Source organism: Ambystoma mexicanum, chromosome 5p (genome assembly GCF_040938575.1).
Source record: "Ambystoma mexicanum isolate Mex_15411 chromosome 5p, UKY_AmexF1_1, whole genome shotgun sequence".
Lineage (NCBI taxonomy): Eukaryota > Metazoa > Chordata > Amphibia > Caudata > Ambystomatidae > Ambystoma > Ambystoma mexicanum.
In genome coordinates this window covers 70,976,205-70,994,689 of record NC_090930.1, presented here as the reverse complement: position 1 = coordinate 70,994,689, position 18,485 = coordinate 70,976,205, and the positions used below count along the sequence as shown (strand labels likewise).

At 48.4% G+C, this 18,485-nt stretch overlaps 1 protein-coding gene across 2 annotated transcripts in view; it reads right to left on the bottom strand.

Moving 5' to 3' along the window:
* The window catches only part of LOC138480740 (phosphatidylinositol 3,4,5-trisphosphate 5-phosphatase 2-like), a 767,550-nt gene that overhangs the window by 354,563 nt on the left and 394,502 nt on the right, over positions 1–18,485 (bottom strand). For both annotated transcript variants that reach the window (XM_069612470.1, XM_069612471.1), the window contains one exon: positions 9,817–9,923. In XM_069612470.1, coding sequence (XP_069468571.1) covers positions 9,817–9,923 — 107 coding nt within the window. The remainder of the gene's footprint in view (positions 1–9,816; positions 9,924–18,485) is intronic.

Genomic DNA, 18,485 nt, shown 5'->3' with positions numbered 1-18,485 from the left:
AATGACATGAGAGAGGAAGAGGAGTTATATCAACCGATACAGCAAGATATGGGAGGGAAACCACAATAATAGAATGCAGCGATGGGAAAGACAGACCGACCGAGCAACAGACCGCAAAATGTGGCATTCCGGCCCTTAACAGTGACAGCCAGAGCATCAGTAAGTGAGAGACTGGGGATACCAAGCAGCAAAGGGAAGGAGAGATGGAGTACAAACATGGAGTGGCTGTCAAGCAGGTAGTGCCAGGCAGCAACCGTAGGCCCCAGAGGCAGAGAAGTGATGCTGGTAGAGTGAGGGACTTGATGTACGATGTCACTAGCTGGCATCTGTAGTAGTTCTTAACAGAGTTTTGGAGTCCAAGTATCATGAAGATGAAGCTGGGTAGTACGCATCGACAAGTTCTTTTTCACTAACATTTTCGAACACAGTTTTTCATTTACGCACAAATTGGATAGTTGTCAGGCAGTTTTGATCTCTTGCGAAGGAGGAAACTAATTTTTACTCTCTTGAAATTGGATTTACTCTCTAATTCTAAAGATTGGGAATCAAATACTCTCATGCCAAAATCTTATCTAGAGCACTGCCCCCACGTGCATGTCAGCTACAGACCCGTCCAACAACGGGTGGGACCGATAGTATATACATATTTACAAGAGCATTGAAAGAAGCAATGTATATACAGGGGAGAATGTATCTAATTCATCATCTGGTAGACACAGGACAATCTTATATGTCTAATTTATTGAAGGAGAGACAGATGAGTCTTACTTAGGGGACCAGGACTCTAAGACGTAGTAATCTCCCATCTCCTAGTATGACACCCGTCCCCTGTGACCCTCCCCCGCGGAAGACCTTCAATGATGGCAAGCTGCTCGACATTGCCACGCTAAACACTTGCTCCACTGTCAAACACTCCTCTGACATCTGCAACCTCCTTGAACTCATGGATCTTGATGTGCTCGCCATCACGGAGACATGGTTCAAGGATAGCTCAGTCACGAACTTTGACACACTCCTCCCTGAATGCTACAAAACCCTCTCTGCGCCCAGGCCAAAGAAGACAAGTGGTGGAGAGGCACTGATCTTCCCAGAATGGATACCTGTGTGCATCATCCCTACTCAGGTCTACTCCTCCCATGAATGCCTAGTCTACAGGCTCTCACTCTCACTGAAATCTTCTCTCCTTCTGGCCACCTTTTATCGACCACCAGGACAGTCCACTCTCTCCCTCTCAGAATGGGCTGACCTGGCCCCCTCTCTACTTTCCTCTTCCTCTCAACTCCTCCTGCTGGGTGATCTCAACATCCACCTGGACTCTCCTGACTCTTCAGGTCCTTTCCGCAAGCTATGCAACTCCCTCTCCCTCTCCATCCTACCCTATGGCTCGACACACACCGCGGGATGCTCTCGTCTGTACTGACATCCCTCTCTCGATCCCTCTCACTATCTCTCTCCTGGACTGACCACTCTCTTCTCTCAACTCACCTGAAGCTTGCCACTCCTTTTGCAGCGGCACACCCAGCACAGCCACTCAGCTTCAAAGTCACCAGACCTATGAGAAAAGTGACAGTGGCTGCCTTTACCTCCACCTACTCTTCTCCTCCCATTCCTGTGGCTGATTCCCACCCTGACACAGCCCTAGCTAACCTCAATCTCTCTATCACCAACACGCTTGTTACTCTTGCCCCTGTCACTTAGGGTTGGTCTGAAGCCTCCCAAAAAGTGCAACTCTTGGTCCGACTCTGATCTGGCTGCCCTAAAACGCAAGTGTTGATGCAGCTGAGTGGAAAGGTATTTGTCGGGCAAACCCTCTGACAAACTGGCCTGCCACCTCCTTCAAAGGCAATATCGACTCTGCATCCTCTCCAAGAAAAGAGCCTTTATTCAAGCCCACATCTAAGCGGCATCAAATAACAGGGCCAAACTTTCCAAACTCTATAAGGAACTGGCCAATCCTGCAACAGCATCTTTTTCTGTCACACCCACCCAGGACCTTTGCTCGGCCCTGGCTGCATGCTTCATCAGAAAAACCCAAGACATCCTTTCCTCCCACCCTACCACACCACAGCATACACCAACACCGGAGCCTCCCTTGGCCCCCCTCCACTTACCCTCTCCTCTCTCTCCCCCGTCTCACCTGATGAGATTGCGAGACAAGTCCGGTCTATGAAGGCTTCATCCAAACAGGTGGACCCCTGCCCCTCCAAAACCATTAAGGGCAACATTGACTCTCTCGCCCCAGCATTGGCTGATCTCTACAATCTCTGCTTTTCCACTGGAGTTTTCCTAACGGCGCTTAAGCACTCCCTTGTGCACCCTCTGCTCAAGAAACCCTCTGCCGATCCCTCCATTTGTCAAACTACCACCCTATCTCTATCAATCCTTTCCTGGGCAAACTCCTGGAAGTGTTGGCTATCTCTCAGCTGACCATCCAAACCTAATCTAATGGGTGCTACCACAACCATCAGTCTGGCTTTAGAGCATCCAGAGGCACGGAAGCTGCTCTTCTGTACACCTGTGAAGACCCGCTCTCAAAGCTTCACACTAACACTCCATCTGTCCTCATTCTCCTTGACCTCTCCTCTGCCTTCAACATGGTTAACCACAACATCCTGATCACACGTCTCTGTGACACCCTGGGAATCACAGGTCAGGCTCTGGCGTGGTTAACCTCCCTTTTCTCCGACCGCCCATCCCGGGTGGAACTCAGAGCCTTTCTCTCGACTATCGGTCTCTCAACCTGTGGCGTTCCCACGGGATCTAACCTATTCCCCTGGTTCTTCAACGTCTATATGCCTACAAGTGATTTCCACCTTCTCCTCTAACTTCCAGTGCTACGCGCATGACACGTAACTATCTTTCAGGCTTCCCTCAGCCACCTTCTTCTCCTCGCTCATATTTGTCTGTCTGCTACCCAGTCATGGTGTGCTGCAAATGACCTTTGCCTCAACGCCAGTAGGACCGAGATAATTCGCATTGGGACTCCTACTCCCACCTTCCCACTTTCACTCTGGCCAGCCTACCTTGGCCCTGTGCCCATTTGCAAGGCTAAAAACCTTGGGGTCATCTTCGACTCCACTCTCTCCTTCTCCTCTTACATTTTGGACATCTCTCAAAAGTTTAACTATCAGCTACACCTCCTCTCACTTTCACCCAGCAGCTCACTGTCTCCAGAGCTCTGGTTCTCTCTAGGCTGGACTACTGCAACAGCCTCTTCCTCAACCTCCCTGCTTCTACCATACGCCCTCTGCAACTCATTCAGAACAGAACCGCAAGACTTATCCTTGGCCTCAAGCTCATGGACCGCATCTCTCTGTTGCTTAAATCCCTTCACTGGCTCCCAGTGGCTGCAAGGATCAAGTTCAAGACCCTCTGCATTGTCCAGAAGGCTTTCTGGGGCCTAGGACCTACCTACCTGCAACATTGCCTACCTAAATACTGTCCCTCCCGAGCCCTCTGCTCATCTACCTCCAACCGTCTGCGAGTGAGCCGGTTCACCCAGCCGAGATTTACAGGGAGATCCTTATCCTCAGCAGGGGCCTCCATCTGGAATAGCCTCCCCCCATCTTGAGCCTGAACTCCTTAAGATCCGGAAACTCGTCAAGAACTTCCTCTTCTCCACCTCCATCTCTCTCCCTCAACATTGCTAACCTAGCTCTCTGCTCTTTCCCACTCTCCCTCCTCTTACCCACAGCTTGCTGACTGGCCGCCTGGTGTACCTCAAAGTGTCATAGGTCCCTGGTACCCCCGCCAGACCTCTCTCACACTTGCCTCAGGGCCCTGCACTCGCCCCACTCTCACTGCACTTGTGAACTGACCCTAGAGAGTGGCCCTCTCTGCACTTACCCCAGTCTCCACCGACTGGGCGCACTTGAACCTCCCGCTCCCTGTAACAGTCTGTGCACTTGCATGATCCGAATGCACCTTTGCCTGAAGATCGTCTGTCTGTTCTCCCCTGTCTTCACCCCTTAATTGCACTTGGTAAACTTGTCAAATCATCGTCAGACCTATTTGCCGTGTCTCAACTGTTATTTGTATTATTTGCATTTTCTCTGCCTGTGCAGACAATTATCGTCTCAGAATTTCAAGGGCTCTGAACGACTGTTGTTTGTTCCTCATGTTCCCACCCTCCTTGAGCACTTTGAAACACTTGCCTTGTGTATAGGCGCTTTATAAATAAACATTACCATTACCATACATCCCAGTGCTCAGCCATGTCCAGCACCACAGGGAGACTCCTGTGAAATATAATTCAGAGGAGGCAGTTGGGCTGAACATCCGCCAATGTGATTGGAGGGCAGGGTTAACGACATGAACAGGCAAAGAGTGAAGATGTGTCAAAGATATATAAATGGGGAAGGGGTGGAGAGCAACAGTTGTCTAAGATTGAGGAAGTGGGAATGAAGGCAAAAAAGGGCTCACCTAGAATTGGTTTTGATCCATCAGTAAGGAGATGCACAATTACATCTAAAGGTCCTGGCCACTTACCTGACCCCACCCACTAAGCGGACCATCATGCTGTGGCATGGTACATCCCTGGCTCTAGGAAATTTGACCACATCATCCTCAACTTGCATGATTTATACTGACTCACCATCCTGGCTAGGATCTGGATCAAATCTGGGCAGGCTGCCTACCTGACGGCCAAACCACTGTCTCGTGGGAGAAAACTAGGAAACAGTCCTTCTCATGCTACGCTCCACTCTTCCGGAGTTCCATCCCGGCGGGAATCCCGAATGCTCCACGTCTCCTTCAGTTTAGGAAAGAACACAAGACTTGGCTTGACTCTTCCAACAACACCTTGGTGTAACCTAAATTCTGACTATAGTGTGCACACCCTCATCCATTAATACTAACTAGCCATTCCCTGCTAACATACGCCATTCTACCATATTTTAAAGGTCAATATCGGCAGTTAATTCGTAGAATAACTTCTGTCCCCCTTCTTAAATATCAAAATGACCACTGATCGGTTCCAGCAAGGGGCATAGGTCCCTGTGACTTATTAATGGTCATTGAAAAGGCTAAAAGTATAGGTAACTGTCTTCTTTTGAAATTGAAAGGCATATTTGTGTCATATGGAATGTGGGGTATGCACAGTATAAGAACTGTATCTAAGTTCCACCGATTACACAGGCCTCTATGATGTGTCTTTGTAGATGCGTAATTGTCAACCTTGTTCCATTGCAGTGTCCCTGTGATGGCATAAGATTGCATAGTAGCATAATTACAGCACCTATTTTCAGTTTTAGCTCATGAGGAGGCATTCGCCCTACAGCGTTTCGCTCTTTAGAGACTGAAACATTGAACCAGTATTTAACTGTTTATTGACACTGGAACCACCGTGCCCTGTGTGAAGAGACGTGGGGGTGGAAAGAAGTCACTTGAAATGATTCCAAATGTAGACCACGTAGAACCTTGCTCATTCTGTTTCTTAAAATGATAGATGTTGTTGAATTTGAAGGGCACACAGAGGTGCACTTTGCCACTTGGACAGCAGAGGGCAACCTAACACTGATAAATTCCATCAGCTGAGTACAGAAACTTTATATATATATATATATATATATATATATATATATATATATATATATATATATAGATGAGAAAAACACGTGGGACGGTTCCTTTTCAGCAACCTGTATCTATTAGGATGTTATTATAAAGCAGCAATTATTGCCAAATTAAACTATCAATATTGCCAAAGTGCACAGAATTGACTGTCTCACTAACAGGACTGATTCTTACCTGCTTCTTAAGCATTGTAGCAACTGGATTACCACATGCAACCATTAGGGCTAGTCCAAGACACAAGCATAGCCTTGACAAAGACCAAGAGTCGAAACACGTGTTGGCTGAAGTGTTTCATCGAGCACTCCAGAATAAATAATTTTTTATGCTGACTTAGCACATCAATAACTCATTTATAACCTCAAGGCTAGTGCTATCAACTACAACCTACCTACCAGTATCTTATATATAAATAAATGTTTTCTTGATGAATTGTTACATTCTCACCACCAGTTTTGTTCTGTGACCTGTACAATGCTCCAGGCGTGCACTATAAAAATATATAGGAATACAAAAAGTAAAATGAGAGAAGAAATCAGAGAGACATTCTTGCGGTGGGACCTGGCATTCGATTTGGAGAAATACATTGCCATTTTGTGTGTCCTGCAGGAAATTCACTATTATTATTTAGGTATTTCTCTAGCATGGGCCCAGCTTCAGGAAGCAACAGCGCACTTTACAATCATAGGGGAAGCACATGGGGAAGGAAACAGAGAAACAAAGGAGCTGGTAGATAGCAGGGGAAGGGGAGGGAGTTTGGTTTGGTAGCAAGGGATCTAAAAGAAATCAGGGAAAAACACTGTGGAGAGTAGATCACTCAGTCTCAGGTAGGGTGGGGAGTGGAGGGTGTGTTGGCCTAGGTGTTAGGGAGGGGCCATTCATCGAAAAGGATGGTCCTGTGCTCCTTCCAGAACTGTAGAAGCGAGGGGACGAGTCTGATTTTGACAGGGAAGAGGCTCCAGAGTCTTGGGGCATAAACAGAGAAGGCCTGTCTTCTGGTTCTTTCCTTCCTGGACCGGCGGAGTTCAAGTCTGCACCAGTGCACTGAAGACACACTGTCCATACAGGGGAAGATGAGGGACACCTGGATAGGATTTTTGGGGGAGTGCTGGGTTTCTGACTCACCTTATTAGTGACCAAAGGACCAGGCTGCATGGTCTGCAATTGTGCTTGATATTTTCTTTTTTTGTTGATTATAAGTGTTTTTGAACACTGTAACTGTAACAATTGCTCAGGTTAAGCAGCACTACCAATCATTCAGTGGTGAGTAGGTACAATTAAAAATTGGCGGACGCAGAAGAAACTGATTATTGTTTATTCTAAGAATGATCTTTTCCAGCAAGGAAGGACATTTTGAGAAATAGAATGGTGAGCAGCATAGAGAAATAAGGTATTAAAAAGGCATCATTTAATTGCACTAATATTGTAAACTGGATCTTTAAAACATTTTATAATGTGAATTGCTAATGATCACTTCTATTACATATTTTAGTCATTACATGAATGTTACACTTTTCTTACCAAGCAAAGCACATCATCAAAACCTGGAGTAACTAAGGAATATTTTTGGATAGGTTGTAATTCAAAAATCGACAATTCGCTCAAATCCTTTTGTACATTTTCAAAGTACACTTAGAAAAAAAGGAAGTTGAAAAATAGTGCCAATGAGATTTTCACCTGCTTTGCATAAAATCAAAGAGCATTTTGGGAATGTAATAACACACGCAACTTTGAGAAACGTGCTTGTAATATAAGGGTTGTATGCTTGAATCACTAATTGAGCTAGTTGCTAACTTTATTTTTTCAAAACGCCCTCCCTAGCATCAAAGTGTCTGTAACCATTGCGTGTGTGCTGCAGGAATGTCGCCCCCACATGGAATGCAAATTGTCCACATGATGGGACTTGAGTGGGAGGCAGGAAGGCTCCGCGCTGGGTGCCTACTTTATGAAAACACACCTTCTAAAAGATCTGGGAACCAGGCAAAAGGGGCTACCATTGTGTTAGTTATTTTCGATCTTGTATTAATTATTAGGGTGTACTGCATACCGTAATACATGCATGGCCCAGGGCTGATGTGCGCTTTAAAAATACAAATAAATAAATAAATGTACAGATTCAGCATCACAATCAAACAGTCAGGGGCCAGCAGGATTAAACATGGCCTTGGTGCACCCAGGGGAAATTGTTATCTAGTTTTAATCTGAGTGTGCCACTTTCTAAGAAGGGGGGACATTTTTAGAACCTAGAAGGTGTGTATTCTCGGGTAAAATAAGGTATAAATAAAGGAAATGATGTCATTGTACTAACATTGGGCCTCATTCCGACCCTGCCGTTAAACAAGGCGCTATTAGCGCCTTGGTTGACGCCGTTATTTTTCCGACTCCGCCATGATGAATGGCGGAATTACCGCCCCATTCCAAGGTTGGCGGGGGCGGTTATTCCCCATTCACCATGGGCCCTTCCCCATTCCCATTTTTGGCCCATAGTGCTCAATGGGAATGGGGAAGGCGCTAATTACGGCACCATAAATTACGGTGCCGTAATTAGCTCCTAGGTCCCTTTGCGGGTTGGTTTTTTAACGCCTGCAAAAAGCAGGCGTTAAGTACCAACCCGCAAAGGGAACTCAGAATAGGGCAGTAAGGGTTTAACGGCACCGGTCTCGTTACCGGTGACCGTTAACCCTTACCGCCCTACTCGGAATGACCCCCATTGTCCTCTGGATCTTTTAAAAAATGTACAATGTTCATTTCTCATAATCACTTCATTGCCGTCATGAGAATAATAGTCTAACCGAGCAAAGCACTTGATCAAAACCTACAATAACCCTAATCATTATTTTCTGATAGGTTATCATTCCAAGAAGGACAGTCAAGTGCACTCCTGTTGTACTCTTTCAAAATACCCCGAAGGGGAAGGGAAGACATAGCACAGAAAAGAAGTAATACAGCCAAAGAGCTTTTCAGGAACATGGGACTGCCCACACATGTTTATATGTTGACAGATATGCCTGTGATGAAAGGGCTGTATGCTTGAATCACTAAGTACATAATGCACACAGCGGCCGCTGCTCTTTGAACTTTTCAGAACACTCACCCTAACTTTCCAGTGTTTGTAACCATGAACCAAATATTGGGGCCAGAGAGCTGACATGTTTCTTCCTGAATGTATGTTTACTACCCCATATATGGGGGTAAGGATGTCGCTGCCTACATGTCCTCCAGCCCAATGTACAGACACACCTAGAGAATTACATATATAGAGAAAAGTACATTCACATAATTTCCTAAAAACTATTTATTAAATGCTTTATTTAGTATGTTGCGTGAGATTGAGCACTAGATCTACTGTGTAAACTACATGTTTTTAATGCTAAAGAAAGTGATTTGTGTTCATATCTATGTCATTTCCTGCATAGATTGTTTTGTATGTTATTGCTGAGTGGTTCCATGTCATTTCTCCGACCCCCTTTTTTCCGACAGGTGTTTTGCCAGAGGAATTTTGCCGAAAAACTTAATTGACATTTTTTTTAAATTATTTTCGGGGGGGTTCGCCCCAAACTTATTTTTTTCATTTACCTTCCCACAAACCCTTTATTTATCCTTTCCCACACCCCCCAAAAATTTAAATGAGAATTTTCAGCAAAACTCCCGCGGCAAAACACCGGTCGGAAAAATGGGTATCGGCAAAAAGGCGCGATACCAGTGGAGCATGAGGCCAGGCTCGACGCTCAGGTAAGTTGGTGGAGTCGGCATCTGATAAAAGTGTAGGCTTAGTTCTGTGAGTCTCAACCATGCAGCACAAGAGAAAAGCCTTAAGCATTGCCAGTTGGGAAATTGATGGGACAGTCAGGCTTATTAAAGCAGATGGTGACTCCCAATATGGACTAGGTATCAGTCAGTTCAAATCCTTCCTGCTCTGGATGCGCAGCGGCTCGTCCTGACTCTTTGACTAGGGTGGGCCAAGTGGGGCACTGACTTATGCATGGGTGGCATGAAGTACGAGCGCAGTGAGATAATGATCATAGTTTAGGATAGTGGGGTGGCTAATCAGATTCCAGGGGAAGCACGTGCCACCCCAGGCCACGCCCTGGACGGGCCTATGCTGGGTGGCTGCTTTCTAGTCTGATCTGAGTGATGGCTGCATAAGGAAAGCTGCTGCTATCTTGACTGAGTCGGCTAGGAGGCTAACATCAACATGCAGCATGGCAACAGAGCAGTCTAAGTGTTGCATGGCCACCCACTGACCTTGGCGTTCTGGAAGAAGAAGTCTCGCGTCTGGCTCTTCTGCTCCTCCCGGCCGTACACAAGACGTACTTTGCTCTGCTCACTCTGGAACTTAATCAGCTGCAAGACTGTAAACAAATGAACCAAAAATTACTAAATGTGCCCAATCGCCTCCTAGCTTGTAACCGAAGCAACCTGGAACATGCAGGTTAGTGTGAGAAACAGGGCCAGGAGGAAATGCCCAACTCCACACCTGGAGGCAGTTAACTCAATGAGTGTGTTTGTTTAGCCTGCACTGTAAAGGGCACTCGTTTCGCACTTGGTAAAGGCGGGAAGTACGCTGCTTGCCCATGGGCATCGGCCCTGTTCGAAGTGGGATTGCTCTGAGTCTGTCCTTTGTCTTTCTACTGAGGCAACGCCCAGATGCCACATTGCCTCTGTGTGTTCCACCTGACTCCTTACAACTCCTCCCCAGCCACCTCCCACCTAATCCTACCACAGGCCTCTGCCCAGGCTTGTCACTCTCATACTGTTCCTTGCCTGCCCTGGGGGGCTGACTTCCTCACTCTAGGCCTCTCTCACCCTGGACCGCTCACACCATATGCCACTCTTTCCATCTGCTGTCCATGCTCATCTCTAGCCTTTCCCCATTGGTCTATCAGCCATGGTCCGCTCCTCCTCTGTGTAGGTCCCTCAATAGCCTGCACATGAGGGGTGTCTCTGACTCAAGGCTTCCCTCTGTTGCAGTCTCACTCAGCTTCTGCCTGTCACGCCTGTCTTTTCCCCCTTCTCTCCAGTCCTTATAACCTCTAGCTCTTTGGTCCTGCGTTAAAAACAGCACCTATTCACGAATTTCCATTAAAAGCAATGTAATCAGAAATAACAGACTAAAATAAAAATATTGACATTTGCTACAACTGCAACTATACATTTGAAAGCATTTCTGTGCAAGCATTATGTTTTGAACATACACAGATTTCTTTATCCTCTTGCCTGCCAGGGTTTTGTTTTTCTTGCACCTTTTCTAATGTCAAATTGTGAAATACTGCAATGCATGACCTCTAAAGTGGGTCTTGACTTCATTGAATTATTTTTAGAAAATAACGCCAGGATAAAGGTGCTTTTTCCATGTTGTCATTTCATCCCAAGCCCCTTCTGCATCTCTCCATTTCACATTCCCTCTCGCCTCTCCCCTGTGTCCTACCCGCCTCAAGCGCTCTCCTCTTTCTCTGCTACTTGTGCCTCTGCACCTAAGCCTCTTTTCTCTCCCCTATATTTCTCTCTCTCTCTCTCTTTCTCTTTCTCTCTCCCTCTCTGTCTCCCTCTCTCTCTCTCTCTCTCTCCACCCACTCTACTACCGCCACACTGCCAGCATGCCACAGGGACACCACCAACTCTACTACCGCCACATTCAGATCAGAAAGTGCAAACTGCCAGCTTGCCGCAGGGGCACCACCAACTCTACTACTGTCACTTTCAGATCAGAAAGTGCAAACTACCAGCATGCCGCAGTGGCACCACCCACTATACGAACACCACATTCAGATCAGAAAGTGCAAACTGCCAGCATGCCGCAGTGGCACCCCTCACTCTACTACCGCCACATTCAGATCAGAAAGTGCAAACTGCCAGCATGCCGCAGTGGCACCCCTCACTCTACTACCGCAACATTCAGATCGGAAAGTGCAAACTGACACCACCAACTCTACTACTGCCACATTCAGATCAGAAAGTGCAAACTGTCAGCATGCCGCAGTGGCACCACTCACTCTACTACCGCCACATTCAGATCAGAAAATGCAAACTGCCAGCATGCCGCAGTGGCACCACTCACACTACTAACGCCACATTCAGATCAGAAAGTGCAAACTGACAGCATGCAGCAGTGGCACCACCCACTCTACTACCGCCACATTCAGATCAGAAAGTGCAAACTGTCAACATGCCGCAGGGACACCACCAACTCTACTACCACCACATTCAGATCAGAAAGTGCAAACTGCCAGCATGCTGCAGTGGCACCACTCACTCTACTACCGCCACATTCAGATCAGAAAGTGCAAACTGCCAGCATGCTGCAGTGGCACCACTCTCTCTACTACCGCCACATTCAGATCAGAAAGTGCAAACTGCCAACATGCCGCATTGGCACCACTCACTCTGCTACTGCCACATTCAGATCAGAAAGTGCAAACTGCCAGCATGCCGCAGGGGCACCACTCACTCTACTACTGCCACGTTCAGATCAGAAAGTGCAAACTGCCAGCATGCCGCAGGGGCACCACCAACTCTACTACCACCACATTCAGATCAGAAAGTGCAAACTGACACCACAAACTCTACTACCGCCACATTCAGATCAGAAAGTGCAAACTGCCACCACCAACTCTACTACTGCCCCATTCAGATAAGAAAGTGCAAACTGTCAGCATGCCGCAGTGGCACCACTCACTCTACTACCGCCACATTCAGATCAGAAAACGCAAACTGCCAGCATGCCGCAGTGGCACCACTCACTCTACTACCGCCACATTCAGATCAGAAAGTGCAAACTGCCAGCATGCCGCAGTGGCACCACTCACTCTACTACCGCTACATTCATATCAGAATGTACAAACTGCCAGCATCCCGCAGTGGCACCACTCGCTCGACTACCACCACATTCAGATCGGAAAGTGCAAACTGCCAGCATGCCGCAGCGGCACCACTCGCTCGACTACCACCACATTCAGATCGGAAAGTGCAAACTGCCAACATGCTGCAGTGACACCACCCACTCTACTACCGCCACATTCAGATCAGAAAGTGCAAACTGCCAGCATGCCGCAGTGACACCACCCACTCTACTACCGCCACATTCAGATCAGAAAGTGCAAACTGCCAGCATTCCGCAGGGACACCACCCACTCTACTACCGCCACATTCAGATCAGAAAGTGCAAACTGCCAGCATTCCGCAGGGACACCACCCACTCTACTACCGCCACATTCAGATCAGAAAGTGCAAACTGGCAGCATTGCGCAGGGACACCACCCACTCTACTACCGCCACATTCACATCAGAAAGTGCAAACTGCCAGCATGCCGCAGTGACACCACCCACTCTACTACCGCCACATTCAGATCAGAAAGTGCAAACTGCCAGCATTCCGCAGGGACACCACCCACTCTACTACCGCCACATTCAGATCAGAAAGTGCAAACTGGCAGCATTCCGCAGGGACACCACCCACTCTACTGCCGCCACATTTACAGCCAAGTGAGTATAGTAGGACACCTTTTGTTGGCCCGGAGAGAAAAGCCAAAATCACAACCGCATTTCGCCACCTGAAGGCAATTGTGTGTCAAGGAAAGTCTGAGACAATGTTAGGTGCCACATCTGGATGCAACGCCATGCACCCCCAGCCCATAAAATGTACCATCGGCTCTAGCGACTGACTGCGGCCGTGATGAACTATAATAGAAGGAGAGGACATGTGTGTGTTAGTGTTTGTGCTGCGACTTTTGTGTGCTTGAATCCCACTGCTTTCCTACCACAGTACAGCACAGAGAGCCGCCTTCTAACAGGATCGCTAGGAACCTTGGCAAATGTCTGGGCTCCCACTGTTAAACAAGACCTGCAATCATGTTTGGTTACTCAAGACAAAACAGCTGGAAATACGTGAGTCTAAGCACCTGGCAAGCTTCATCCAGCACTACAAGACACCTGATTCTCAGGTGGGCAGTCTTGCAAACCTGATTACCACACCTATGTCAATTAAATACTTACAGGCAACATTGTATGATATAATATTTCCATTGAGCTTTAAATGCAGTAATTTGCTGTAGTGCAGTTCTACACTATTAACCGCTTTCTTGCACACTTTCAAAATTGCAAACATCTATATAGTTGCGGAAGCCGCAGCATCTGCCCAATCAATGATAAGGAGGAACATGCACCCGGTTCATGTGACATTGAATGCAAGGGGGGGCTTCATGCCTCTTCCATGAGTCTCCACTATTGCAAGCACCCGTTGTGCTTTCGTCGATCATAGACTTGACTGCCTCACTCACAATCAGATAGCGACCGACCAAGGCAAGGGGCCCAGCTCTAGCTGGCAGAGCTTTGCATGATGTGCAAGTACATCATGACAGGTGGAATGCGACTTGCCAGATCCCTCCCTTCAGAGTATATTAGAATAGTATTGCAAGTCACAGGTTCGCACCGTTGGGCTATCAAACGGAAGGGGAAAGTTGCTCCATTCAATTCATTCCAGATTAGCAAATTCTGCTCAGAATTACTGACTCCTACTTCACCTGTTTCACTACTTTTTCAACCATCCAGACAGTGATGCAACTTCCAGTGTTGCGCTTTCCCCAAAGCATCAAGCTGCAATTGTGGTGGCATGAATGCCTTGCTTGAGGACGATGCCACCGATGATACAGGAGGCTGACTCCTATCCAACCCCAAGCGTGAAAAGAGATGTTTGCCCCTGGCTTGCAATCTCTATGGCGGCCGGCTCAAATTCAGAGGCCTCAGTCTCCACGTCCACCTGCGTCATCTGCTGGAGGATAAGCACTGTCTCCTCCACCTGCGTCATTTGCTGGAGGATAAGCACTGTCTCCTCCACCTGCGTCATCTGCTGGAGGATAAGCACTGTCTCCTCCACCTGTGTCATCTGCTGGAGGATAAGCACTGTCTCATATGCTGGAGGATAAGCACTGTCTCCTCCACCTGTGTCATCTGCTGGAGGATAAGCACTGCCTCCTCCACCTGTGCCATCTGCTGGAGGATAAGCACTGTCTCATCTGCTGAAGGATAAGCACTGTCTCCTCCACCTGTATCATCTCATCTGCTGGAGGATAAGCACTGTCTCATCTGCTGGAGGATAAGCACTGTCTCTCCACCTGTGTCATCTGCTGGAGGATAAGCACTGTCTCATATTCTGGAGGATAAGCACTGTCTCCTCCACCTGTGTCATCTCATCTGCTGGAGGATAAGCACTGTCTCATCTGCTGGAGGATAAGCACTGTCTCCTCCACCTGTGTCATCTGCTGGAGGATAAGCAATGTCTCATATGCTGGAGGATAAGCACTGTCTCCTCCACCTGTGTCATCTCATCTGCTGGAGGATAAGCACTGTCTCATCTGCTGGAGGATACGCACTGTCTCCTCCACCTGTGTCATCTGCTGGAGGATAAGCACTGTCTCATCTGCTGGAGGATAAGCACTGTCTCCTCCACCTGTGTCATCTCATCTGCTGGAGGATAAGCACTGTCTCATCTGCTGGAGGATAAGCACTGTCTCCTCCACCTGTGTCATCTGCTGGAGGATAAGCACTGTCTCATCTGCTGGAGGATAAGCACTGTCTCCTCCACCTGTGTCATGAGCTGGAGGATAAGCACTGTCTCATATGCTGGAGGATAAGCACTGTCTCCTCCACCTGTGTCATCTCATCTGCTGGAGTATAAGCACTGTCTCATCTGCTGGAGGATAAGCACTGTCTCCTCCACCTGTGTCATCTGCTGGAGGATAAGCACTGTCTCATCTGCTGGAGGATAAGCACTGTCTCCTCCACCTGTGTCATCTGCTGGAGGATAAGCACTGTCTCATATGCTGGAGGATAAGCACTGTCTCCTCCACCTGTGTCATCTCATCTGCTGGAGGATAAGCACTGTCTCATCTGCTGGAGGATAAGCACTGTCTCCTCCACCTGTGTCATCTGCTGGAGGATAAGCACTGTCTCATATGCTGGAGGATAAGCACTGTCTTCTCCACATGTGTCATCTCATCTGCTGGAGGATAAGCACTGTCTCATCTGCTGGAGGATAAGCACTGTCTCCTCCACCTGTGTCATCTGCTGGAGGATAAGCACTGTCTCATATGCTGGAGGATAAGCACTGTCTCCTCCACCTGTGTCATCTCATCTGCTGGAGGATAAGCACTGTCTCATCTGCTGGAGGATAAGCACTGTCTCCTCCACCTGTGTCATCTGCTGGAGGATAAGCACTGTCTCATCTGCTGGAGGATAAGCACTGTCTCCTCCACCTGTGTCATCTGCTGGAGGATAAGCACTGTCTCATATGCTGGAGGATAAGGACTGTCTCCTCCACCGGTGTCATCTCATCTGCTGGAGTATAAGCACTGTCTCATCTGCTGGAGGATAAGCACTGTCTCCTCCACCTGTGTCATCTGCTGGAGGATAAGCACTGTCTCATCTGCTGGAGGATAAGCACTGTCTCCTCCACATGTGTCAACTGCTGGAGGATAAGCACTGTCTCATCTGCTGGAGGATAAGCACTGTCTCCTCCACCTGTGTCATCTGCTAGAGGATAAGCACTGTCTCCTCCACCTGTGTCATCTGCTGGAGGATAAGCACTGTCTCCTCCACCTGTGTCATCTGCTGGAGGATAAGCACTGTCTCATATGCTGGAGGATAAGCACTGTCTCCTCCACCTGTGTCATCTGCTGGAGGATAAGCACTGTCTCCTCCACCTGTGTCATCTGCTGGAGGATAAGCACTGTCTCATATGCTGGAGGATAAGCACTGTCTCCTCCACCTCTGTCATCTGCTGGAGGATAAGCACTGTCTCACCTGCTGGAGGATAAGCACTGTCTCCTCCACCTGTGTCATCTGCTGGAGGATAAGCACTGTCTCATCTGCTGGAGGATAAGAACTGTCTCCTCCACCTGTGTCATCTGCTGGAGGATAAGCACAGTCTCCTCCACCTGTGTCATCTGCTGGATGATAAGCACTGTCTCATATGCTGGAGGATAAGCACTGTCTCCTCCACCTGTGTCATCTGATGGAGGATAAGCACTGCCTCCTCCACCTGTGTCATCTGCTGGAGGATAAGCACAGCCTCCTCCACCTTGTCATCTGCTGGGGGATAAGCACTGCCTCCTCCACCTGTGTCATCTGCTGGAGGATAAGCACTGTCTCCTCCACCTGTGTCATCTGCTGGAGGATAAGCACTGTCTCCTCCACCTGTGTCATCTGCTGGAGGATAAGCACTGTCTCATATGCTGGAGGATAAGCACTGTCTCCTCCTCCTGTGTCATCTGCTGGAGGATAAGCACTGTCTCCTCCACCTGTGTCATCTGCTGAAGGATAAGCACTGACTCATCTGCTGGAGGATAAGCACTGTCTCCTCCACCTGTGTCATCTGCTGGAGGATAAGCACTGTCTCCTCCACCTGTGTCATCTGCTGGAGGATAAGCACTGTCTCCTCCACCTGTGTCATCTGCTGGAGGATAAGCACTGTCTCATATGCTGGAGGATAAGCACTGTCTCCTCCACCTCTGTCATCTGCTGGAGGATAAGCACTGTCTCACCTGCTGGAGGATAAGCACTGTCTCCTCCACCTGTGTCATCTGCTGGAGGATAAGCACTGTCTCATCTGCTGGAGGATAAGAACTGTCTCCTCCACCTGTGTCATCTGCTGGAGGATAAGCACTGTCTCCTCCACCTGTGTCATCTGCTGGAGGATAAGCACTTTCTCCTCCACCTGTGTCATCTGCTGGATGATAAGCACTGTCTCATATGCTGGAGGATAAGCACTGTCTCCTCCACCTGTGTCATCTGATGGAGGATAAGCCCTGCCTCCTCCACCTGTGTCATCTGCTGGAGGATAAGCACAGCCTCCTCCACCTTGTCATCTGCTGGAGGATAAGCACTGCCTCCTCCACCTGTGTCATCTGCTGGAGGATAAGCACTGTCTCCTCCACCTGTGTCATCTGCTGGAGGATAAGCACTGTCTCCTCCACCTGTGTCATCTGCTGGAGGATAAGCACTGTCTCATATGCTGGAGGATAAGCACTGTCTCCTCCTCCTGTGTCATCTGCTGGAGGATAAGCACTGTCTCCTCCACCTGTGTCATCTGCTGAAGGATAAGCACTGACTCATCTGCTGGAGGATAAGCACTGTCTCCTCCACCTGTGTCATCTGCTGGAGGATAAGCACTGTCTCCTCCACCTGTGTCATCTGCTGAAGGATAAGCACTGTCTCATCTGCTGGAGGATAAGCATTGTCTCCTCCACCTGTGGCATCTGCTGGAGGATAAGCACTGTCTCACCTGCTGGAGAATAAGCACTGTCTCCTCCACCTGTGTCATCTCATCTGCTGGAGGATAAGCACTGTCTCCTCCACCGGTGTCATCTGCTGGAGGGTAAGTACTGTCTCCTCCACCTGTGTCATCTGCTGGAGGATAAGCACTGTCTTCTCCACCTGTGTCATCTCATCTGCTGGAGGATAAGCACTGTCTCCTCCACCGGTGTCATCTGCTGGAGGGTAAGTACTGTCTCCTCCACCTGTGTCATCTCATCTGCTGGAGGATATGCACTGTCTCCTCCACCTGTGTCATCTGCTGGAGGATAAGCACTGTCTCATCTGCTGGAGGATAAGCACTGTCTCCTCCACCTGTGTCATCTGCTGGAGGATAAGCACTGTCTCCTCCACCTGTGTCATCTGCTGAAGGATAAGCACTGTCTCATCTGCTGGAGGATAAGCATTGTCTCCTCCACCTGTGTCATCTCATCTGCTGGAGGATAAGCACTGTCTCATCTGCTGGAGGATAAGCACTGTCTCCTCCACCTGTGTCATCTGCTGGAGGATAAGCACTGCCTCATCCACCGGTGTCATCTGCTGGAGGGTGAGTACTGTCTCCCCCACCGGTGTCATCTGCTGGAGGGTAAGTACTGTCTCCTCCACCT